At 43.4% G+C, this 23,290-nt stretch overlaps 1 protein-coding gene across 1 annotated transcript in view; it reads left to right on the forward strand.

Annotated features, from left to right (window-relative positions):
• Positions 1 to 23,290, forward strand: part of SUSD2 (sushi domain containing 2) — a 1,032,760-nt gene that overhangs the window by 232,683 nt on the left and 776,787 nt on the right. The window contains exon 8 of the mRNA XM_086943298.1: positions 749 to 1,017. Within this exon, the coding sequence (XP_086799424.1) occupies positions 749 to 1,017 (269 nt within the window). The remainder of the gene's footprint in view (positions 1 to 748; positions 1,018 to 23,290) is intronic.

Here is a 23,290-nt window from a genome sequence, read left to right on the forward strand (position 1 = left end):
GAGGGTTGCACAGGTGCATGCGTGTAAGAAAATGTCTGGTCAGTTTGTAAATTGTGCAGAATTTTGGATCTAAAGTAGCGATGTGCAAAAATGTATCAACCAGTAAAGTTGTGAGAGTTCACAATTTTCACTATTTGCATAGTTTGAGAAGATTCCCAGTTTAAATTTGTTTTTGCTTGAGCATATTGCGATTTAATTTGCACTGTGTTGCAAGATCGTTTTCAGTCAAATTCAATAATGGGTAATGCATGCAACATTTCTTCGAGGATTTACTTCTTGGGACGTAAACCATTGCAAAACACAATTTTCACACAAATGTGGAGAAACCACTTACAATGTTGTATCTTCAATTGCAAAGTTTTCCAATAGAACTTTGTTAAGGCTGCAAAATGAAAATTGGAACAGTGCACAGTGCGAGCCCAAAAAAGATAAATGGAAGATCTCAAGATAATATCTTATATTTCAAGGGATCTGTTTGCTCAATTCATACAAGAAAAAGTTTTCTGCCTGAATAGCATTTTTCAAATATTCACATGGTCTCTGAGCTCAACATTATGGTATTTTACTCAGATGAAGATAGTAAAAAATGAACCTAGACTTTGCTCAGAATGAACTATGGTGGTTGATGTGATGAGCAAGGAATGAACCATGATGAAATGATCACACTTTTTCACTTGTTCCTCTTCCATCCAAGACCACATTTTGTTTGTGAGAGTCTGAATGGTTGTTCCTGTCATTCTCTTTTCAGTCCTAAATATGGTTCTGGACAGCAGTGTTGCTATGACTCAACGGGTGCCCAAGTTCTCACAAAGGACACATTGGGAGGCAGCACTCCAGACCGCGGCCATGATTGGGGCTCTCCACCATACAAGAAGCCCCCCAGAATTCCTAGCTTCTCCCACTGGCTCTATGATGTCATCACCTTCTACTATTGCTGCCTGTGGTCTGACAACTGCCAGTACTACCTTGAGCGCAGACCCTCCAGCGAATGCCGTACCTACACACCACCCAGAGTTGGTAAGTTTAACTTTGTTTGCAAGTGCACAAGCATAAAGAAGTTAAGTGCTTCAGCAACAGCTGACACAATTTTGTGGTGGTCTGTTGGAACTTTTTCTGCAACAAAATAGTTTGGAAAGAAGATTATTCTTTCAAAATATTGTTATGGGAGGATTATTCTCATGTAAAATAAAAATTGTCATGTTATTCTCCCACAAAATTTACTTTTTACACTGACCTAGACTATGTTCTACGCAATAAAGCTGCCAACATCTTTTCCAGTTATGATTTACTGTCATTATTTTCCCACCCTCCTGCTTCATTTTGTCTCTTCTACACCCAACAACCTTTATTCGTTTATAAATCAATAAAAATATCATCCAGTTATTCACTCAAAAATACATTATAAATATGTAGTTGTTACAAATTTAACAATTGCTCCTGGGCCTTGTCCATCCAAAATAAATAATTAGATGAATAAAAGTACAGGGCAAACACATCGTCAAGATACATTTGCTCCTTAAAATCCACAGAGAAACTTAATGTCAGCCACCCACCCCCTTCATTATGAGGATGATGACAGGCATGAAAGGGAACGTAAAATGTCTCTGTAGAAAACCTACAGAGGAAACTAGGAGGAGAGTTGAGACGATGTGGAAATCTTAAATTTAGAAAGAAAAGCGGGTTTAAACCGAATCTGCGTGTTTTAGGGACTTCCTCAGGTGAATTTTGGGACTAAAAAGCGATTTCGACTATGCTATCTAATTTTCAGGGACGCATTTTAAAACTCATTTACACAACATACAAAGAAACTTAAATTCAATGTATTTCTCAATATCTAACAATTGAAGTCGGTCCTGCCATCAGAGATGTGGCCTTGCCTTTTTCAGGTTAAGTAGGAGGTAAGCATGAGCGAATTTTGCGGATCTCGCGTTCGCGAATTTTGCGGATTTGCGGATTCGCAATCCGCAAAATCCGCGAATTCCCGCGAATTTGCGGATTTTTTTTTTTTGTGTTCGCCCGTGTTTCTGCCAGTTCGCGAGGGTTTTGTACACTTTCGCAAATTGCGAACTTACCTGTCGGGTCGCAAGTTTCGCGAACTTGTTGTTTCTACGTGTCCAGCCTGTTTGGGACACTCTTCTTCATCACTGCCACTCTCTGTCACCACTGCCACTCTCTGACTACTCATGCCACCCTCTGGCCCACCCATGCCACCCTCTGTTTCATCACCACACCCTCTGGTTGTCCAGTGTACATTATTTTCGGCAAAGCAAAGCACACCTTCCCTGCCTCAAGTGACCTGAATTAATTTGGGGCTGATTAATGTGTCACAGAATATTTTTTTAGCTGGCACCTGCTTCCTTAGTGCGCCCTGATTAGTGATCTTTTGCACTTGCTAAGTGCTTTCATTGTTGCAAAATTAGTTACAACACCTGCCCTGCCCCAACTGACAATAATGAATTAGGGGCTGATTAATGGATTTTAACTTCCAGCCTGGCTCCTGCTTGTCTCCCTTAGCTGTAATTCAGGACCTTTGTGGCATATGTGTAACTATTCTGAGGTTCAGAGCAGGGTCACATAATAGTTTCAACTGGCAACTGAACTCTGGAGGGGCCCCTCAGGAAGCACTACAGGAAATGGCTACTAATGATGAGCCTGAACTTTTGAACCTGGTAAGTAGTTACTTTCAGTTTTGCTAAGATCGTATTTCTGCAATTTTGCACTTATTCGCGGGGCGCGAACTCACGCGAACAGTGCGAGCAGTGCGAGCAAAATCCGCTGCTCGCGGATTTGCGGATTTTGCGGGAAATTAGCAAATCTCGCGGATTGCGGATTTCCCGAAAATCCGCAAAGTCCGCGAGCGGAACGAATTTTCCGCCCACCCCTAGTAGGAGGCCAATTTGACTCTTGGATTTGGGGAGATCAGACTTTTTAAATCAACTTTGTTTACACCCTTGAATACTCATTATTTGTGTCAGCACATCTAGAGATCTTACAAACATTGCTATAAAGAGAATAATGTCAAATGGGCCACTTTCTATAGTTTCGAGATATGGTGTAAGATCTTTCTGAGTCATCACCTACCTGCGACTTCATGAAATTGTGTTTGTCAAAGAGGCAACACCATTTCAACCCAGAGCTATTTAGCGCCCCCAGATTTTACCCCAGTTAGTTGTAGCCAATTATCAGGTGTTCAAGTTCTGATGTCCGATAGCCAGGGATATAGGTTTATCATTCAGATCAAAGAACCTGTCTACTGCCATGACTGTTTATATGTCATTTGCACAGGACCGAAAACGCAAGCACAACCATGATTTATGGGGATTTAAGAGCACAGGTAGATGTTAAAAGTGTAATATTTTCATTAATTGTTGAGGTAAAAATTATTCAAACTAGGCCTAGGGATTTCCCAATAATACACTCAACTGATATACTGAATGTAATGGCACTGTAAAACGTGGTCCCACTGCCAATATGTTAACACCTGTCTTGCCAATGTCACAGCAGCAGTGGAAACACCTCCCTCCCTGCCAGTCACGCCACAGATGTTGCTTGTAAACCTCCAGTAGAGGTCGTGATGTTGTGGGATGGCTAGAACACTGGAAGGACAATTCAGCAAAGAGGGTCTCTCTAAACACCACCCCTCAGCGGCCCGAGTTCTCTTCGCCACCAGGCTTTTAGTTGGTCTGCTGATTTTTTCTTGAGATTGTCTGGGGGAATTAGATAGGGGTGAGGTGTCAACTATCTTTTTTTTAAGTTTCACCAAGTATGACTCCTACTTACGACAGGTGTAAAAGTACCCAGCATTTAAGTCAGAAGCATAACCATCGCAGCAGCAAGGGGGTTCGCAGCGCTGCTCTGCCTCTAAGGCTATCGCTAACTTCTTAATTTCACTCTGACATGCATCATGCATGCTATTCTATACACCGTGTTAGTCGCATGATACAGCAGCGCAAATTTAGCCCAGTAATGACATACACAATAGCACAGCCGACCAGACATCACACGCTTGAAAACACAAGTGCAGTTCCAGAGATGATTCATATAGGTTTTCTTCGGAAATGCTGCCATCTAGTGGACTTGTTGGGATCTTTGGTGGTTGTGTGACTGTGCTACCGTTATCTCTAAGTGGATCTGTTTCGATTTCCGGCGAGCCTGTATGCTTGTGGCTTGGTGCCGCTATTAACCATCCTGCTCTCCAGTCTGCCCATGGCTCCTGGAGGGCCTCCTATTTAAAATACTTATTTATTTGTTCATTTACTCAATTGTTTTTGTGATTTTATGTAGAAAGGACATGGTCCGGAGGTATCAGAGCGCTTTACAATAAAGCAGAACATGCCAATAATTGTTGTGTCGGGGACTTATCAGGACCACTACCAGGTGTGCTGTTTGCTGGTTCAAGTAGGCGCTGTAGAGGCCTAGCGCGTGGCAGCCTGCTCGGCAGGCAATAAAGACTCACACAGTAGTTATGCTTTACTGGTCCGCACGTCGCCGTCAACTGGCGTACGTCCGTGGCGGGACCCTATTTATTAGCAGTGGTCACGTGGTCTTACGCTACGCATGTTTGGCGCCGCTGGCGTCAAACACTAGAACACAAAATTCCTCCCCAAACACAAAGAAAACAATAATGGACACAAAATAATTTCGCTCAAACAGTCAATTCCAGTCTTTCAGTTCCACGCTAACTTACTTGAAATGATCTCGGAGACGACAGAAAGGCATCGGGTTTCTTCTCAGCTGATACTGGGACGCCCCTCGTCTCGGCGTGCAGCCACCCCCAGCCGGGGATGCTGTTCCACTGTTGGAAGTCTCCGGATCGCTCTCGACACAGTCCAGGACGGTACCTTCGGGCGGACCCTGGCCGTCTCCACTAGCCGTGCTCAAGTCCTGCTCACCATGCGACAAGCCTCGTGGTGGTGATGGGGTGTTCCTGATTCTTGGCATTGGGACTCCCGGATTGCGGGAGAGGCGGGGGAAAAGGCTGCAACTCCTCCGTCGTGGTATTTCTTGAAATGAGACACGATGCGAGTCACAGTTTCCCTGCCCCGCGCTGCGATGACTAGAGTTCCCTTCACATTGATTACCGTCCATGGACGTGTTTTATAGGGCAGACGGAATTTCCCATTGGTGGCACGATTCTTGAGTAGAACTCGGTCTCCCCTGACGATCTGCGGCACTTGGGACCTCCGACGCTGGCTGACTTGGGCATAGGCTTTTCGCCGTCGAGTTTCAATCTGACCTTCATTGGATAAATTCGGTAGCCACCGGGGGTGGTGAGGTATAGAGTCAGAAACTACTCTTCCCATGAGAACATGTCCCGGAGCGACACCGGTTGTGGTGTGAGGTGTCTGTCGATAGCTCCTCAGGAATGCGAATATGGCCATTTCTAGTGATTGTCCTTTCTCATGGGCGATTCGAATGACTTTGTTGATGGGCCGCATGAATTGCTCCACTTCGCCGTTGGCTTGCGGCCATCAGGGAGTTATCCGGCGGTGTTGGATGCCCAACGCATGAGATAGTTGGCTAATTCTTGTCCTTGAAAAGGAGGGCCATTCTCCGTCCTCAATTCATGCATCAGTCCATGCGCAGCTATAATTTTCTCCAGTTTAGGTATCACCTCACTGGTGCTTGTGGTGGAGATTATTTCGACCTCCTTGATACTTGGAGTGGTCATTAATGGCTACCATGGTGTGTCGACCGTCCGGAAGAATGGCGAAATCCAATCTGATGCACTCTCAAGGGGATTGTGGTCGAGGCTCCACTATGATGGGCGCAGCTCGCGGTCCTTCCCCGCCACCTGACAGGCCTCGTAGGTTTTCACCATGGCTTCCACTAGGTCCTCCATTAGTGGGAACCAGACCTTGGTGCGCAGTCTGGATTTTGTTTTGACCATTCCTTGGTGGCCTACATGAGCCAGTTGCACCACTTGAGCCGCCAGGGAGGACGGTATCACCAGCCGGTGCCCTCGTAGCAGACACCCTGTGTCGTCTTCATTAAGTTCATCTCGGACATGGTGAAGGCTCTCCATTATGTGTTGCGCCTCTGGGGTCAATATTTTCCATTCCTCCTGGGCCTTGTGCCAGTTCCCGCGCTGAAGGGCTGTCTGGACCCTTTGCAGGCAGTCATCCTCTTGGGTGGCTGTGGCGATGGCCTCCAGGGATAATGGCATTGGACAGGATCGGGCAGTGATACACAGTGACACAGGCTTCAGTGTCATCCGCATCCTCCAACTTTTCTGGGGTGGCCGCTCGCGGATGGCGTGAGAGGTAGTCACCCTGGTTTCGGTATCCTGGCTGGTATTCCACCTTGCAGTTGTAGTCTTGGAGTTGGAGCATCCATTTCTCAATGCGTGGTGGAGGCTTCATAGAGGTCCCCGAAAACAGAGCGACCAACGGCTTGTGGTCGGTGATGACCACGAAGGGCTGTCCGTACACATACAAGTGGGTGCCGCTTCCTTGATGTCTTTCATCTTATCCGGATCTGGGTTGACTCCCTCGACTGAGAATGTATATCCAAAGAATTGTAGCTTCCGTCTCAGGAACTCGCACTTCTCCCTGTGCAGTGTGAGGCCGACCTCTCGCAGTCTTTGGAATACCTGGGTTAGTCTGTTGCTGTCCTCAGGAATCGTCCGGGCATGGATCATGATGTCATCACTGACGTTGATCACACCGGGTATGTCGGCAATGAGCTCTTGTATGACGTTTTGAAATATTTCGGCTGCACTGGACACTCCAAAACTGAGGCGAGTGTATCGGCGGAGTCCTACGTGTGTCGAGAACGTCGTGATGTTGCGTGACTCCTCATCAAGTACCAGTTGGTGGTAGCCGGACAGCAAGTTTAGTTTGGAGAACCAGCAGGCTCCGGCCATTTCCCCTATGAGGTCGTCAATGGTGGGCTTTATGTGGCGTTCTCGCTTGATAGCGGCGTTGGGAAGTCGCATATCGACGCAGATCCGCACCACTCCCGGCTGCTTGGGTTTCCTCGTGACCACTATGGGTGACACCCACGGGGTAGGGCCAGTCACCTTTTCTAATATTCCAGCTGCCTCCAGCTTCTTGAGTGCTTCTTCGACGGAGGGCCTTAGGCAAAATGCAATTCGGTGATGTCTCAGGGCCACGGGCTGAACGGTCAGATCAATGTGTAGATGTACCTACTTTCCTGTGAATTTCCCGATTCCCTTGAATACGTCAGCAAATTCCGCTATCAGTTGCTGGATGGACTCTTGGTGCACCCCGAAGGCGAATGTGACGACGCCCAGGTCCTCCGCTGCTCGGCAATCTAGCAGCATGCCTTGTCCATCCTCTGAGACGAAGACGTTGGTGGTGATGGACTTGTCCCCATGTGAGATGCTCCCTTGTCTACCACGGCCATGACTTCTTGCGCACCTACCCGGACACCACACTGGGTCAGCCTCCGGGCTCTTCGGGCGGCGGTGCCAATAATGTGCACTCTGTGAACCGTTCTCTTCTCCTCCTCGTCATCATCCGTGTCACTCTGACTGAGATCTCCCTCGGGCACGGTGTTCACCACCTGTCGGGGTTTTCAAAACTTCTTAGAGCAACAGACCTTCTCGAAGTGGTTGAGGCGTCCACATCCGGAGCACCGCTTCCCTCTGGCAGGGCATTCCGTCGGAGTGTTATGGGGCTATCCCCGCAGTATCCACATGTCTTTGGCGTGATTCCCGCGGTGTTTCCTGTACCTCTCTTGTTCCATTTCGTCGGGGATCTCACTGTTACTTTGTTGACCGACTCAGCTTTGACCGGCGCCTGGAGCGCCGCTTCCATATGGGCTGCTCGGGCCTTCGACAGCTCTTTTGTGCGTGCTAGAGTCAAAATGTCCGCCAGTGGTTTGCCCAATTCTACGAGAATGCGTTCCTTGAGTTTGGCGGAGGCACAGCCCTGGATGATTTGACCTCGTATTTCCTCTGTGGGGTCGGCGAATCCGCAGGTTGATGCTAAGTTCTTCAACCTGGCGTGGAACGTGTCCAGCGACTCCTCCGGTAGTTGTCTTGCCTGTCGGAATATGAATTTCTCATAGTCCTGGTTGGCCATGGGCTCGAAGTGCGCATTCAGGGCATTGATGAGCGAGATGTGATTCTTTGGGGGTACCTCCACTAATGTTTTGGCTATATTGTGGACATATTTTCCTCCTAGGTGAAGGACCATGGCGCGCTTCTGATCTTTGTGCACTTTGGTTGCCTCAAAGAATATCAGGAGGCCGTCTATCCAGTCCTTCCACTTCGGGGCCAGTGATGATGGAGATCCTTCCACGAGAAAAGGTTCAATTGGGGGTATATTGGCCATGTTTCAACCCTGTGCTCTGATGAGTGTGGCTGTGACTGGAGAGACGCTTCTCTGCTCCCTTGGCTAGCCTGAACGTTGGTTGTGCCACTGCTTGTGTTGCTGGGGCGGTGTAGGTGATGTCTGTGCCCCCTTGCAGTGATTAGGGGCTGGCACACTCAACCTGCTTGCTCCTCTGCCAGTGTCCGTTTTTCTCCTGGCCCAGCAATCGTGGCCGCGTGTTTCTATGGCCTGGGGGAAAACTTTTGCCTGTTTTCTTTCCCCCTCGCGGCACATGCGATGAAAAGGGGGCGTGGCCAGGCGCACGAGTGACGCTTCTTCCAGCGCTCGGTCCACAGCGGAAGGCCCGCAAGTCCTCCGCTTGTTTCTGGGGCTCAGAGCGCACCTCCCTGCATGAATTATAGCACGCGTGCGTGCGAGCTCCTGGGTCATGCGAGGTCGCGGGGCAGCGCGGCTCATCGTCGAGTGTAGATGCCGAAGCAGGGCTTCCAGCTGTGTTGACGATCACGCAGCCGCTCAGCAGGCGGAAACCCCGGGGCACGAGCACCGCGAGCGGATGACTGAGCTCGCGGCCGCCCCGACGAGGAAAGTGCAACACACACAACGAGAGCGATCCCACCCTCGTCGCCAGCTGTTGTGTCGGTGTACTTATCAGGACCACTACCAGGTGTGCTGTTTGCTGGTTCAATTAGGCGTTGTAGAGGCCTAGCGCGTGGCAGACTGCTCGGCAGGCAATAAAGACTCAGACACAGTAGTTATGCTTAACTGGTCCACACTTCGCCGTCAACTGGCGTACGTCCGTGGCGGGACCCTATTTATTAGCAGTGGTCACGTGGTCTTACGCTACGCATGTTTGGCGCCGCTGGCGTCTAACATTAGAACACAACAATAATCAAAAAGAAAATGTACCTGTGCTTTAAAGCAGCAGCGGCTCCTCCTCTATGGAGGGGGAGCGTCGCACCCCCCAAAAACCTCGGGAAAGACCTTGGGGGCAGGGTCTGGGGGTTGACAAAACTGATGGGAGTGGTGTGTGCACTCCCTTCACTGCACATGGCGGTTTAGCTGGCCAAACCTGCATGCACAGTGAAGCTCTCTCAAACACCAGCTGCATTGCTGGGGATGAAGAGGGCAGGCGCAGTCTCCCAGTACATCCTGGAGCGGCAATCGAGAGTGCTCAGGCCATCTGAAGCTGCTCTCATGTGAGAGCAGTTTCAGGATTCGGTGTAGGGCAGGCTTGGAGCCTTTGACTGAAGAAGAGGAAGGAGCAGAGGAGCACAACACAGGACGCGGCCGGCTGAAAGTAAGTTTTTAAAAATTATTTTTTATTTCCTCCATCCCTTCAGGCCTCGCCACCTCATCACACCCCCGCCCGCTAATTTTTTGGTATTCACAGAAGACACTTACTCATCAATGAGTAATTTATTACTCAAAATGAGTAAGTTACTGATTTTGGTATTCATAGGAGGCACTTACTCATCAATGATTAAGTGCCTTCAGTGAATACCAAAATTAGTAAGTGCCTTTTGTGAATACCAAAATGAGTAAGTGCTTTCCGCGAATACCAAAATGTTAGTAAGTTTAGGATTTTGTCTTAAGTTAGTTCTGTGAATCGAGCTCTATGTCTTGGAATATTGACTATATTCTCATAGTTTCTGCGCTCTTCAAATAATATGTCTTCATCAGGATGATAGATAATTTGACTGATATAGATAATAGCCAGATATCATTAACAGATGTGTATCTTAATCTCTCTTCCCAGTCCTATTTAGAGTTCACACGCCCAAATACCCCACTTGGATTTTTGCTTTAGGGATTAATTTGGTAAAAAAAAAGGGATCTTTAAAACTTATTGTGCAATGTTTCTCTTTATGTAGGAGGTTATGTAACCAACCATAAGTCACAAATTATAGGTGATCAGTATTAGCCCTGGGCGTAGTGGGCGTAGTGGGGCTTCACGGAGATATGTGAAGTGGGCGAGAAACTACGCCCACCTCCGCACTCCGCGTAGCCCCACTACGCACCGCAGGCCTCCCTCCCTCCTGCCCTCCCTAAATACTTTAATTTAAATGTTAGAAAGAATTAAAAGGCACTTACCTTGCCCGCCGCTGCCCGCCGCGTCTCCGGGGCTCCCTCTCTTCATCGCCGCCGTCTTGGGTACTAATGCGCATGCGGCCGCGCATGCGCATTTCTCGTGAGAAATGCGCATGCGCGGCCGCCCGCGCATGCGCATTAGTACCCAAGACGGCAGCGATGAAGAGAGGGAGCCCCGGGGACGCGGCGGGCAGCGGCGGGCAAGGTAAGTGCCTTTTAATTCTTACTAACATTTAAATTAAAGTATTTAGGGAGGGCGGGAGGGAGGCGGGTGGCGGCCAGCTACGCACCGCCTGCGGAGCGTGCGTAGTGCCGAATTCTACGCCTGCTACGCAAAATGCGTAGAAGCCGGCAGTACGCACACTCCGTGCACGGAGCGTAGCTGCCCACCCAGGCTTAATCAGTATGCCATATCATTTCTCTATTTAGATGAATCCCGTTCATCTCATATGTCTGCTCAAATATCTTGTTCTTCCCATGAAGAATGAGACCCAAATGCAAGCAAACTGAGAAATTAAATTCCACCCATTTTTGTTTCAAAATCTCCCAAATTATATTTATAAGTTTCAAAGTAACTGTATTAATACAGATTAATAGCAGAAATAATACAGTACAACAACAATTCAAAGGAGAAAATAAATACAGTGTAACAGTCTGGATTAATAATTACACAATAAAATCGAAAAAGAGAAACAAGTTTGGCATATCAGAGAAATACAGAGTTGAAAAGTCCTAAACTAATTAATGTAAAAAAACTAACTTATTAGGTAAATTTTCAAAAGAAGAATAAATAGACTAAAACTGAGCTGAGATATAACAGTAAGAAAAGGAAGTCACAGGGGTTTAGCTACTTCTTGCTGCAGAGGAGTTTGGGACAAAGAGCGCTTGGCACTGGCATCAATAAAGAGTGTGACGGGTGTCCAAAGGTCTACTCGCTTTAATGCCATATGTGGGGGATATACATATGTTGTATCTAGTCTATGATTATAGCAAATAGCGTACCACCATGCCTGATATGATAATTTGGTAAAGTCCTTCCAGTTCCTAGTAATCTGTTGGAAAGATACTGCCAATAGGAGATCGATTATCTTAGTGTTAGAATCGCAAGCATCCCAGATAGAAGACGTACTGCCTAAGAAAATGTGTAAAATAGAAAAAGGATGGCTGGAAGAGAAAATGTAATTAATTTGGGACCAAACCTAAAACCAAAAACTTCTGAACAAGGTCACAATTAAAAAGCAAGTAGAGTAAGTCAGCATGTGTTGAGGAACAGGTCCAACATACATCTGAGATTCCAGAGTGTCTTTTGTTAAGAACAGTCGGAGAAAGGAAACGTCTATTGTAAATGAAAAAAAAGTGTCTGTGTAGTATTCACACCACGGGATGATTTCCCCAACTTGAGCCATATCTTGTCCCACAACTCCACAGGCCAGGTTACTGCTAAATCCTCCTCCCACAAAGTCTCTACCTTAGATTTTGTCCCTGGAATAGAAGGTCCATTTAGAATCCTGTAGATTGTAGAAGCTCTTGTGCCAAGAGAAAACAACGGTCGGAGAGTTAGTGTATGTGGATGTTCAAGCGAATGTGTATGTTGCATATAAGCTGAGTGAATTGCATCTGTTAAGATAGAGTACTTAGAACGGAGGGTGGCTGGTATAGCAAAGGAAACTGCAGCTTGTGGGAACGGAATGGGCTCATTATGATCATATAATTGACGTACCCAAATTAGGTCTTGTGGTCTCCAGGATTTCCCAAAAATTGGCTTGTTACGAAGGAGGATGGAAACATTATGCCAGATGGGTTAATCAAGAAAGGATGGTAGAAGAGGGGGTGGAAGAATGTTGGAGGTGTACTTAATAATGGGAGTAGAAACAGTTTGTGGTTTCAGAGAAAAGGAGAGATATTCAGAAAACGAAAAAGGGGAGAGAAAAGACAATTCGAGTGCCCATAGAGGGTAGGCTGTGGGGGTTTCAGAAAGCCACTTCGATGATTGATTTATTAGGAAAGATTTGTGGTACAGAGGAAAGTTGGGATAGTTTACTCCACCTTCTGTCTTTGGACGAGTTAATTTCAAGATGGACATTCGTGATTTTTTATGTCCCCATAAAAAGTTAGATAAAACGGAGTTGATTTTTTAAAAATGTTTAAGAGGAATAGAGATCGGGATGTTAGAAATCTTATAAAGAACTATAGGAGAGAGCATCATTTTAATGGTATCTAACCAACCCCACCAAGACAAGTATAAAGGGTGCCATTTCGCGGTTAAGGTAGATAATCTTTGTGCACAATTTTCCATACATCGGGTGATTGTACCAGAGATGGAGGAAGTAAAATGAAGACCCAGATATTTAATGTATTTGGAGTTCCACGTAAAACCTGAAGTCGTGAAATCAGCCGGAAAAGTGTACTTGGTGAGTGGTAATATTTCACATTTGTCTTTATTTAATTTGTAGCCAGAGACAGAAGCAAAAGACTCGACTTCTCCTAAAAAAGCGGGGGGATAGATCTGGGGTTGTGAAAGAAATAAGAGAACATCATCAGCATAAGCATGAGCATGAGTTTGTTGAAAGTTTAAACCATGAATATCTATATTTTGACAATGCGTATCAATAAAGGTTCTAAAGCAAGGTTGAAAAGAAAAGGAGAGAGTGGACAGCATTGTCTGACACCTCTACCTAGGCATAAGTGGAAATGCCACCATTTGCTGATACAGCCGCTCTCGGATTCGAATACAGGATGAAAATCAATGCAGAGGTTTTTGGACCAAAAATAAACCAATCTAGTGTACGGAAATGATATGGCCATTCTACCCTATCAAATGCCTTCTCAGCATCTAGAGCAATGGCAGCTAGAGAATGAGAGGAATAGGATGATTTAGAAAGGACGTCAAAGAATAGTCGAGTATTATCTGTTAATAATCTACCTTTAACGAAACCAGACTGTTCCAATCCTAGCAAATGAGGCAGTTGTGATTCTAAACGTAAAGCTAAAGCTTTGGAATAGATCTTGTAATCAATATTTACCAAGGAAATGGGGCAGTAATTTTTGCAAAATTGCGGATCTTTGCCATCTGTAGGGATGAGGCAAATAAGGGCATCTGAAAAAGAACCAGAAGATGCACCAGATTGTAAAAAGATAAGTATGAGAGTGTGAAGTTTAGGAATAAGCAGAGAAGCAAAATGGGTAAAAAATTTGACAGTAAAAACATCTGGACCAGGAGCTTTGTCATGTTTGAATGTTTTTAAGGCAGCATGTAATTCTTTTTGCGTAAGATCAGCTTCTAACGATGAAAGATCAGGACAATTATTAGGGGAACGTTGGATCTCGGAGAAGAATTGAGTTATGGTGCATTCAGAAGAAAGGGTTTCAGAAGTGTACAGTGATTTATAAAATTGAAGGAATTCATTTAAGATGTCTTCATCTTTGGATTTCAAGGAACTGTCGGGCTGTATACCGAATCTATGTTAAGTTTATTTTGCTTGACTTTTAAATAATTGGCTAATAGTTTCCCAGCTTTGTTTTGACCCCCATAACATTTTGCACTAGATTTTAGTAAGTAATTGGAAGCATTGGTGGTCATATCTTTATTGAATTGAAATTTAGCCTTGAGCAGGTCAGATAGGCCTTCCTTCAGTTTAGAAGAATAGTAAGAGTGTTCCAATTTCTTGATTTTGGCAAGCAAATCATTTGTGAGTCGTTGGGCGTTCTTCCGCTTATGTGAGACATATCTTATAATAAAATCCCTAGCTGATGCTTTTAAAGCGTCCCACACTACAGGAAAGGGAATGGTGTCTGACTGATTAAAGAGAAAGAATTCGTGAAAAAAAGAAGTGAAAGATGAAGCAAAATCCACGTCTAAAAGCAAAGTGTTATTGAAATGCCACTTCCGAGTCGTTTTAGGTTTGTACAAAGTGTCTAAGAGTATGGCAACAGGGGCATGATCAGAAATCAGAATAGATCCAATGTTTGCCGATATAAGTGATTGAGATATGTGATGCAAGAGAAAAATATAATCCAATCTTTACTGAGTGTGATGTGTCGGGGAGTAAAAAGAACATTCTCTCAGTGTAGGATTGCATTATCTCCATGCATCAATATGTTTATGTTGCTTAATTGTTTGTGTAAAAAGTTTGTGAGAACTATGAGACATGAAAGGACTCGATGACTCCCGGTCTAAGAAAGGATCAAAAACTTCATTACAGACCCCTCTAAGTATGAAATTATCATCATATTGTTATTTGAGTTGTTGAGCTAAAGAAGTCGAGAAGGAAGGGTCTCCTCTTGTGGGTGCATAAATATTCAAAAGTGAAAGTGAGACACCATTAACCACGAGCTTAACAAAAACCCATCTACCCATTTGATCAGTACAATGCGTTATTGCCTTAGCCGAAAGGGATTTACGAATAAGTATAGAAACTCCATTCTTCTTACCATCTCCCGGGGAAAAGAAGACCTCTCCCGCCCAATTCCTCTTCAACTTTGCGGATTCTTCAGCTGATAAATGTGTCTCCTGTATACAAGCAATATCAATATTAAGCTTGGCCAAGTGCAAACCCCTAACGTTCCATGAAACAACTTTTAAAGGCATATCATAAAAGTGTAAAACTGTAACGAAAGCCAATAAATATAAAATCTTAATCTAAGTGAACTATAAATAACATCAATCCAACTGTATATACATTGAAACATTTGAAAACAAGAACTGAAAAGGAAAAGAAAGAGAGAAAGATAGAACCAAGATAGATTAGAAAGATCACAAGAGGTCAAGCTAGAAAAGGATATTGGAAGGAAAAAATCAGGTGGTATAAGCCATGAAATGTGAGAGAGATCAAAAAGAGGGATCAGAACAGAGAATAGAAAGATAATAGGTAGGGTAATAGACTTACATAACATCCAAAACATAGAAGGTTGAGGGGTAGAGGCCACACAGAACAATGACGTGTCCAAAGCTCAGGAGGGAAGGCGGACAAGGAAGACATCATCAACGGACCCCAAAACATGAAGAAGGGCGTAACAATCAAACAGATATCTGTGGGAGGCAAAAAGAGAACAATGTATAATTGAAAATAGAAACATAGTAAACTACATCTTCAAATTAATATAAGAAATAAAATATCAATACAGAGGCAAAAACAGCGAGAGAGAAAAGGAAGATTCATGAGATGAATTACAAATGATCATTTAGAACTGGATGAAGAAGCAGTGTCCATTGTGTCGGAGTTAATGGCATAAATAAAACTCTTCAACTTCAATGGGTCATCGTATGTAGTTGTGTTAATATTGAAAGTCACTTTGAAAAGGCAGGGGTGAAAGAGACCATAACGTGCTCCCATTGACTGAAGCTGTGGACCAAGAGCCAAAAATTCTTTCCGGCGATCTGCAGTTGATTTGGCGTAATCCTGAGAAAAATAAATGGATTTTCCTGACCAAGTAATGTAATTTATGGCTCTGGCTGCCGATATGATTTTCAATAGATCAGTATATTCACAAAAGTATAGGATCACACCCCGTGGCTTTTTTTGTAGGCAAGGTGTGGGACCCAAACGATGAGCTCTCTGTATATTCAAACTAGTGTTGTCTGATACTTTGGGGAGTTTTGGCAAAAAGGACTTGAAGAAAATAATGGGATCAGATCCCTCTGTTCCTTTGGGAAGGCCATGAATGCAAAGGTTGTTCCTCCTATTTCTGTTTTCCAAGTTTTCAATCTGCTTATGAAGGCCAGAAATTTTGGAAGCAGAGTAATTAAGGGAAGAACCATTGTGTTCTAATGAAGTATCTTGTTCCCCTACATTTGACCATTTGTCAGAGAGCATCTGCATTGTAGGTTTAGTTTCTTCAATGAAAGGGCGTAAGGCCCTGATTTCTTCCAGCAGAATATCCATGGTAACCGAAGTGGTTTGTTTAGGAGGAGAAGGGGGATCTTTCTTCAGTCTTTTAATTGATCCTTTGGTAGTAGAAGGCATTGAGGTAGTAGGAGATGTGGTCGAGCCCTTAGATGTGGTATCTGACAGTTCTTCCATTGATAAACACTGGTACCGTGAACTTGTATGAATCAAAAACTTGCGTGGTGAAGGAGTAGATATGTTTGAGGTCTTAGTTAACCTGCCCATAAAGGTAAGTATTACAGTAAAGTGTAAGCATGGGCAAATTTTGCGAATCTGGCGTTCGCTAATTTGCGTATTTGCGAACTCGCAATCCGCAAAATCCGCGAATTCTCGCGAATTTGCGGATTTTTTTTGTGTGTTCGCAAGGGTTTCTGCCAGTTCGCGAGGGTTTTGTACCAGTTCGCAATTGCGAACTTACTTGTCGGCTCGCAACGGTCGCGACTATGTTGTTTCTACGTCTGGTTCATCATCACAGGTTCCCAGCACCCTCTTTTTCACCACTGCCACCCTCTGTTTCACCCATGCCACCCTCTGGTACATCAATGCCACCCTCTGGTTCATCATCAGTGTAGATTATGGGGGGGAAAAGCAAGCACACCTGCCCTGCTTCAACTGACATGAATTAATTTGGGGTTGATTTATTAATGTGTCACTGTTTTAAAATTCCAGTCTGGCACCTGCTTCCCTATCTATAATTTGCTTTCTGTTGCAGTGCAATTTTTTTTTCAGGACCTTTGTGGCCTACTTGTAGCTATTCTATGAGCCTGCTGAGAGGGTCAGTGCAGGATCATAGAATTGTTGCAACTAGCAACTGAACTCTGGAGGGGCCCCAGTCAGGAAGAACTACAGGGAATGGTTACTATTAATAATGATGAGTTTGAACTTTTGCACCTGCTGAGTGCTTTCAGTTTTGCAAAACTCGTTTTTCTGCAGAACAGCAACTGTAATGCCCCAAACAAACATAGGCAACTGAACTCTGGAGGGGCCCCTCAGGAAGTACTACAGGGAATGGTTACTAATGATGAGTGAACTTTTGCACCTGCTGAGTGCTTTCAGTTTTGCAAAACTCGTTTTTCTGCAGAACAGCAACTGAAATGCCCCAAACAAATTTACTTGTGAAAGTTGATTTCTAATCCAAAAGTGATCCAAAGAAAGTCAAAAGGCCTCAAATCCAAAAAAGTGCAGGCAAATGTCAACCTGAGAAGTTATTCTGATAAAAATCATCATTTTCAGAAGGTCTATGCTGCTTGCTAGTGGATTTCTTGTGCAGAATTGCAAATTTTGTAATTTTGCGAGTGCGAGATTGTTGCTGCCCGCCGCACCTACATGTTCGCAATTGCGAACTCTCGCGATGCGTCGCCAACTCCCGCGGGATCCCGCTGCAAGATCCAAAATGGCGCAGCACTCGCAAAATATCGAGAAAAACAACTCGGCAAACGCTGAATGACGGTAAGTGAATGCTGCACGCCGCAATATTGTATCACCAAGAAAAAAATCCGCTGCGTGCGAATTTGCAGATTTTCGGTAAATTTGCGAGAGTTCGTGGATTGCAAATTTACCGAAAATCCGCAAAATCCGCGAGCGGAATGGATTTTCCGCCCATGCTTAGTAAAGTGAAGAAAATTAAGAATAAATAAAAATCCAAGTTACAACAACCAAAAAATCATTTGCATAGCATAAAAAATTAAGCAGTGCACTGTGTAAAATATCAGCATAGCAATAAAGCCCTGTATTAACACTAAAGTTCAAGGAGAAAGACAATGCTTAGTTAGAAAGGTAACAGTAGCAGGATAATGAAACATCACAATAACTGTAACTTACGTCCCATATAGCGTTTCATGTAGAAGGGAATAGACAAAAGCCACCTATATTTGATAGAGCAACAAAGCAATGAGAGAAAAAGTATTAAAAAACAACAGCCGTGAAAGGAGTGGATTATTTGGAATATTACATGGCTCAATGAAGAGTTGAAAGAGGATTCACCTGCCCCGCGATCGACCGGGGCGCGGGGCAGGACTCCATGCTCGCACAGAACAAACATCTGACGCAGATCAGCATAGTATTCATTATACCAAAACGGACCTCCTTACTATTGGTAAGAATAGTTCTCAAGCCTGCCTCCACACCATAGACCCTGAAGTGCTGCCCGCATACTGCAATATATGTAACATGTCACTTCCTACATTAAATAATACCACTGAACCAATAGTTAAATTGAAGATGACACTGTTAAATTGCAGATCAATGATAAAGCATAAATCGGAAATCCACAACTTATTAATAAACAATGACTTTGACACAATGTTCCTTACTGAAACATGGTTAGAAGAGTCATCCTCCCCCGATATTTTAGAAGCTATACCACCCAACTACTGTCTTCTTAGAATCGACAGGTACAAACAACGAGGTGGGGGACTTGCACTCATTTGTAAAAAAGAGTTAGAGTGCACTCTAAATACTAAAACCATCATTAACAGTGAATGTGGTGTTTTTTCCATAAAATTAGATGCATCTAATACGATAACAGCTTTACTTATTTATCGACCCCCTGGATCTTTGGGCCCTTTTTGTGATCAACTTGTAGAAGCAACGACCCAGCTGGCAATAAGACATAAAAACCTTATGATCTTAGGTGATCTGAATCTTCATTTTGAAGATATTAATGCAAAAGAAGCACAAACACTAAAGACCGCACTCAACTCATTGGGCTTAAAATTATTGTCCACTAATCCCACCCACCAACAAGGACACCTTCTAGACCCAATATTTGCTAGTTGGGAAGGGATCGACATATTCCCCCCTATTCCGTTAATATGGTCTGACCATTATATGATAAATTTTGAAATACCTAATAGTCTCACTATGCCTGCACCTTCTAAAACTTATTCTCATAAACGCCGCAATTGGAAGAACTATACCCCGGACCGTTTCAAAAGCTCATTAGATGAACAACCTCTTGTCATGGGACAATCCTTACAAGAGACATGGAACAATTACGAACTTTGGCAAAGTAAGGCTTTGGACAAAATAGCACCATGGACCACCAAACCTCCAGTCAGAAGAAGGAAATCCGAGCCGTGGTTCACTGAAAAACTCCAACTTGCTAAAGCTCAATGTAAAGCAGTGGAGCGCAAATGGAGAAAAAGCTATACACCTGAACTTAAGAAAGAGTATACAACTAAGCTTAAAGAATATCATAAATTGATAAGAGAAGAGAAGAGTGCTTTAAAAATAGAATTGAGGAGGCAAATAATCCCAGGAAGGAAATGTTCTGTATTTTTAAAGAACTTACAAATTCCTCACTCCTAGATCCCCAAGACACGTATTCCTCGGAAATATGCGAACAAATAGCAGATTATTTTGTAGAAAAAGTAGAGAAAATCCATTCCACTTTCACTAAATCTACTAATTTGACTAATACTAATGTACCTATTAAAGCTCCTTGTACACACAATCTCACACTTAACAAATTCATTACACCCGACAGAAAGGATCTACTTAAGATCATAAATGGAATACAGTCAGGATCCCCTAATGATGTGTGCCCGCAGAAAAGGAGTAAGGACATTATGGAAAACACACTTATTAATCATATCAGTCATATGATTACGCTCTCCTTTCAGGAATGTCTGGTTCCAGAGGCTTGGAAAATAGCCCAAGTAATCCCTTTAAAGAAAAAACCGAATATTCCCATTTCTCAGCTTCAAAACCTGAGACCAATCTCCCTTCTCCTGTACTGTGCCAAAATTATTGAAAAAATAGTTAATAAACAACTCATGGCATTTTTGGAGGGAGAAACATTACTCCATCCATCCCAATCGGGATTTAGACCAGGTTATTCCACCGAATCCGCAGTCCTGTACTCTACAGAATACATCCGTAAGATGGTGGACGAGGGCGAGACGGCAGCGCTGGTCATGCTCGACCTCAGTGAAGCATTTGACACCGTGCTGCACTCCACGCTGTTGTCTCGCCTCTCGGATTTAGGTGTGACAGGATCTGGTCTTGCCTGGATGGAATCCTTCCTTACTGATAGATCGTTCCAGCTGTATTGCCCACCCTTTAAGTCATCTCCTCGCAGCGTGAACCATGGGGTTCCACAGGGCTCCAGTTTGAGCCCTACTTTATTCAACATCTATATGGAACCCCTGGCACACGTTATAGAGAATTTTGGGGTGGGCATTGTCAGCTACGCTGACGATACTCAATTAATGTTCAAATTAACACCGGATAGTAAAGACTATGCCGCCAACTTTTCCAACTGTATGGCGGCTGTAGCCACCTGGATGGACAACAATTGTCTCCGTTTAAATGGCGACAAGACAGAGGTGCTGGTGGTAGGGAAGGAAACCTCCATATGGTCTCACGCATGGTGGCCTAGTGAACTGGGAGAACTACCCAATCCCGTTAAATCGGTAAGAAACCTAGGGATCATACTAGATTCGGATCTCTCTGGCAAATCCCAAGTTAATAAAACTACAGGAATATGCTTCGGCACACTAAAGGTTCTTCGAAAAATTATCGACCTTATTCCCACCAAAGCTAGAAAAGCATTAGTCCATGCTCTCATAACTCCCCACCTGGACTATGGAAATGCTCTCCTGATAGGTCTCAATCAGAAAGGCCTGCACCAGCTACAATGCATTCAAAATGCAGCGGCTCGAATGGTGCTAGGCCTCTCGAGAAGAACATCTACCAAAGCAGCCTTAACCAAGCTACATTGGCTTCCTGTCAAGGAAAGAATTAGATTCAAAAGCCTCTGCTATGCCCATCGTATAGCTCATAAAAAAGGCCCCACCTACCTCAGAAGCCTTCTGACTATCCATTGTCCGTTAAGAGACTTAAGATCATCAGGAATGATGCAATTCAAACTCCCTCGCATTACGAGAGCCAAAATGGGAGGTAAATCCTTCCGTTTTTTGGCCACTAAATATTGGAACGCCCTTCCACTTCCTCTTCGGATGGAACCCTCCGAAACACTATTTAGGGCCAAATTGAAAACTCTTCTATTCCCTAAATAATTGCTGTCTTTACTCCCTCAGGTTTCATCTTCCTCAGTTTATGAATTGTAAGCAGTTAGCGCGGGGACACACAGTTTTGTGCAGCCAGGCGCTCTATAAGTGTTTTTATTATTATTATTATTTCAATGACTTGTATAAATAGTTGTCTTAAAGTCAAAATAATCCAAGAAATTGTTAAAATTATATGGCCAGCAGTATCATAAAAACTAGCTCAACATATATAAGTCCTACAAATAATGTAGCCATGTAAGCAGGTAATGAGCGTCATTTAAGAGTTGAGGTGGCAGTTCATCCTGAAGAGATACATGCGCATGGGTTTGAGCACACAGAGTCCACAGTGACGTAAGTGCAGCATATAAAAGAGCAATTGGTGAAAAATGAAGAAAAAATGTTCAGGAGGTATCAACAACAATGCGCAACTGCGTAGAAAATAGCTCGTAGGAATCCAAACATGAGTGAGGAGACACAAAATGGCGATATGTGCTGTGACAGAAGGAGATATTAATATCCTTGCTGGGAATTGAAGGAGAGCCACAAGTAGAAGTTAGCCAAAGCAAAAGGAAAAGTGCTCATTGTAAAATTGAGGAGACATGAAGAGTCGCGCTGGAAAAGGGAACACCGCATAGGAGCCGAACTCCGTCAGCGCTGCTTGCAAAATAGCGGCCGCAATGCTGAGAGTGACGCACCTCACTCACTTGTGGAGGAAATGCATGAAATATGCTCCAATACTCCTTAAAAGCACTTCTCATCAGTCCTCAGGGCTTCCGACGACGCTACCTTCAGTCAAAAGGAGTTCGCATGACTTGGTAGGTCGCGTCTTGCCCGTCCCCTTCTCTGCCGATCTGGAGAGCTAAAGGAACGCCGCCATCTCCTTCGGGCGCGTCACGCCCCCCCCCCCCCAAACTACATTTATGTCTGTATGAATATTTACTCCATTCTCTCTCTCAAAACCATGACATGCATTTATTTATATAAAAATGAGGGGACCATGGGACAGATGTCTAGAAACCAGGGCTGTCCCTGAAATCGGGACATCTCAGCCCATGGCCCTCATTTCTTCAGAAAGAACATTTATTGTAAGGTAACTTATTCTTGTTGTTCTCAAATGTCTGTTTTCCATTGGGTCACTTCACAAAGGAAATGGCCCTGCAATGTCCAACTCCCTATTAGTGAACGTACAAAGGGTAAACAGTCATAATATTGATTCCAAAATATAGAATAGACATAATATCGAAGTAAAAATATAGAATGGACAAAATATCGAATGGACACAATATAGTGGTTAAAAATATCGAATTTAAGGTAAGTAATATCGATTTTCAAAATATAGAAGTCAAAATATCGAAGTATACAATATAGGCATTAAATATATCGATTTTTTAATAATATCATTTTTTTTAAAGTGTTTTGTATGTTAGTATATGTGTGAAAAGTGTATATTAATTTTTGTAATGTATGTTTAATGTATTTTAAGTAATGAATTTTATGTTATTTAATTTTTGCGTAATTTAATTCTGTAGCGGGTTGTGGGTTTATAGGGGAATAGGGTGGGAAGTAATTTAATTATATTAAATATTAATTTTAGCAATTATTAATATTTGTTAATTAAATTTTGCTTTTTAGTTCTGTAGCCGGTTGTGGGTTTATAGGGGAATAGGGTGGGAAGTAATTTAATTGTAATTAATTAAATATTTTTATTTATTTATTGGTATTCATTTTGAATTTATTGTTATTTTTTAATTGGTAATTAATTTTTATTAATTGCCAATTAATTTGTATTAATTGATTAATTGTTAATTATGTTAATTTTCTAAATTTATTTTCTGTAGCGGGTTGTGGGTTTATAGGGGAATAGGGTGGGAAGTAATTTAATTGTAATTAAGTAAATCATTTTTTTCATTCATTGGTATTGATTTTAAATTTATTGTTAATTAATTTTTAATTGGTAATTAATTTCTATTAATTGGCAATACATTTTTATTAATTGGTAATTATT

This window comes from Lissotriton vulgaris, chromosome 11, assembly GCF_964263255.1.
Source record: "Lissotriton vulgaris chromosome 11, aLisVul1.2, whole genome shotgun sequence".
In the NCBI taxonomy this organism is placed as follows: domain Eukaryota; kingdom Metazoa; phylum Chordata; class Amphibia; order Caudata; family Salamandridae; genus Lissotriton; species Lissotriton vulgaris.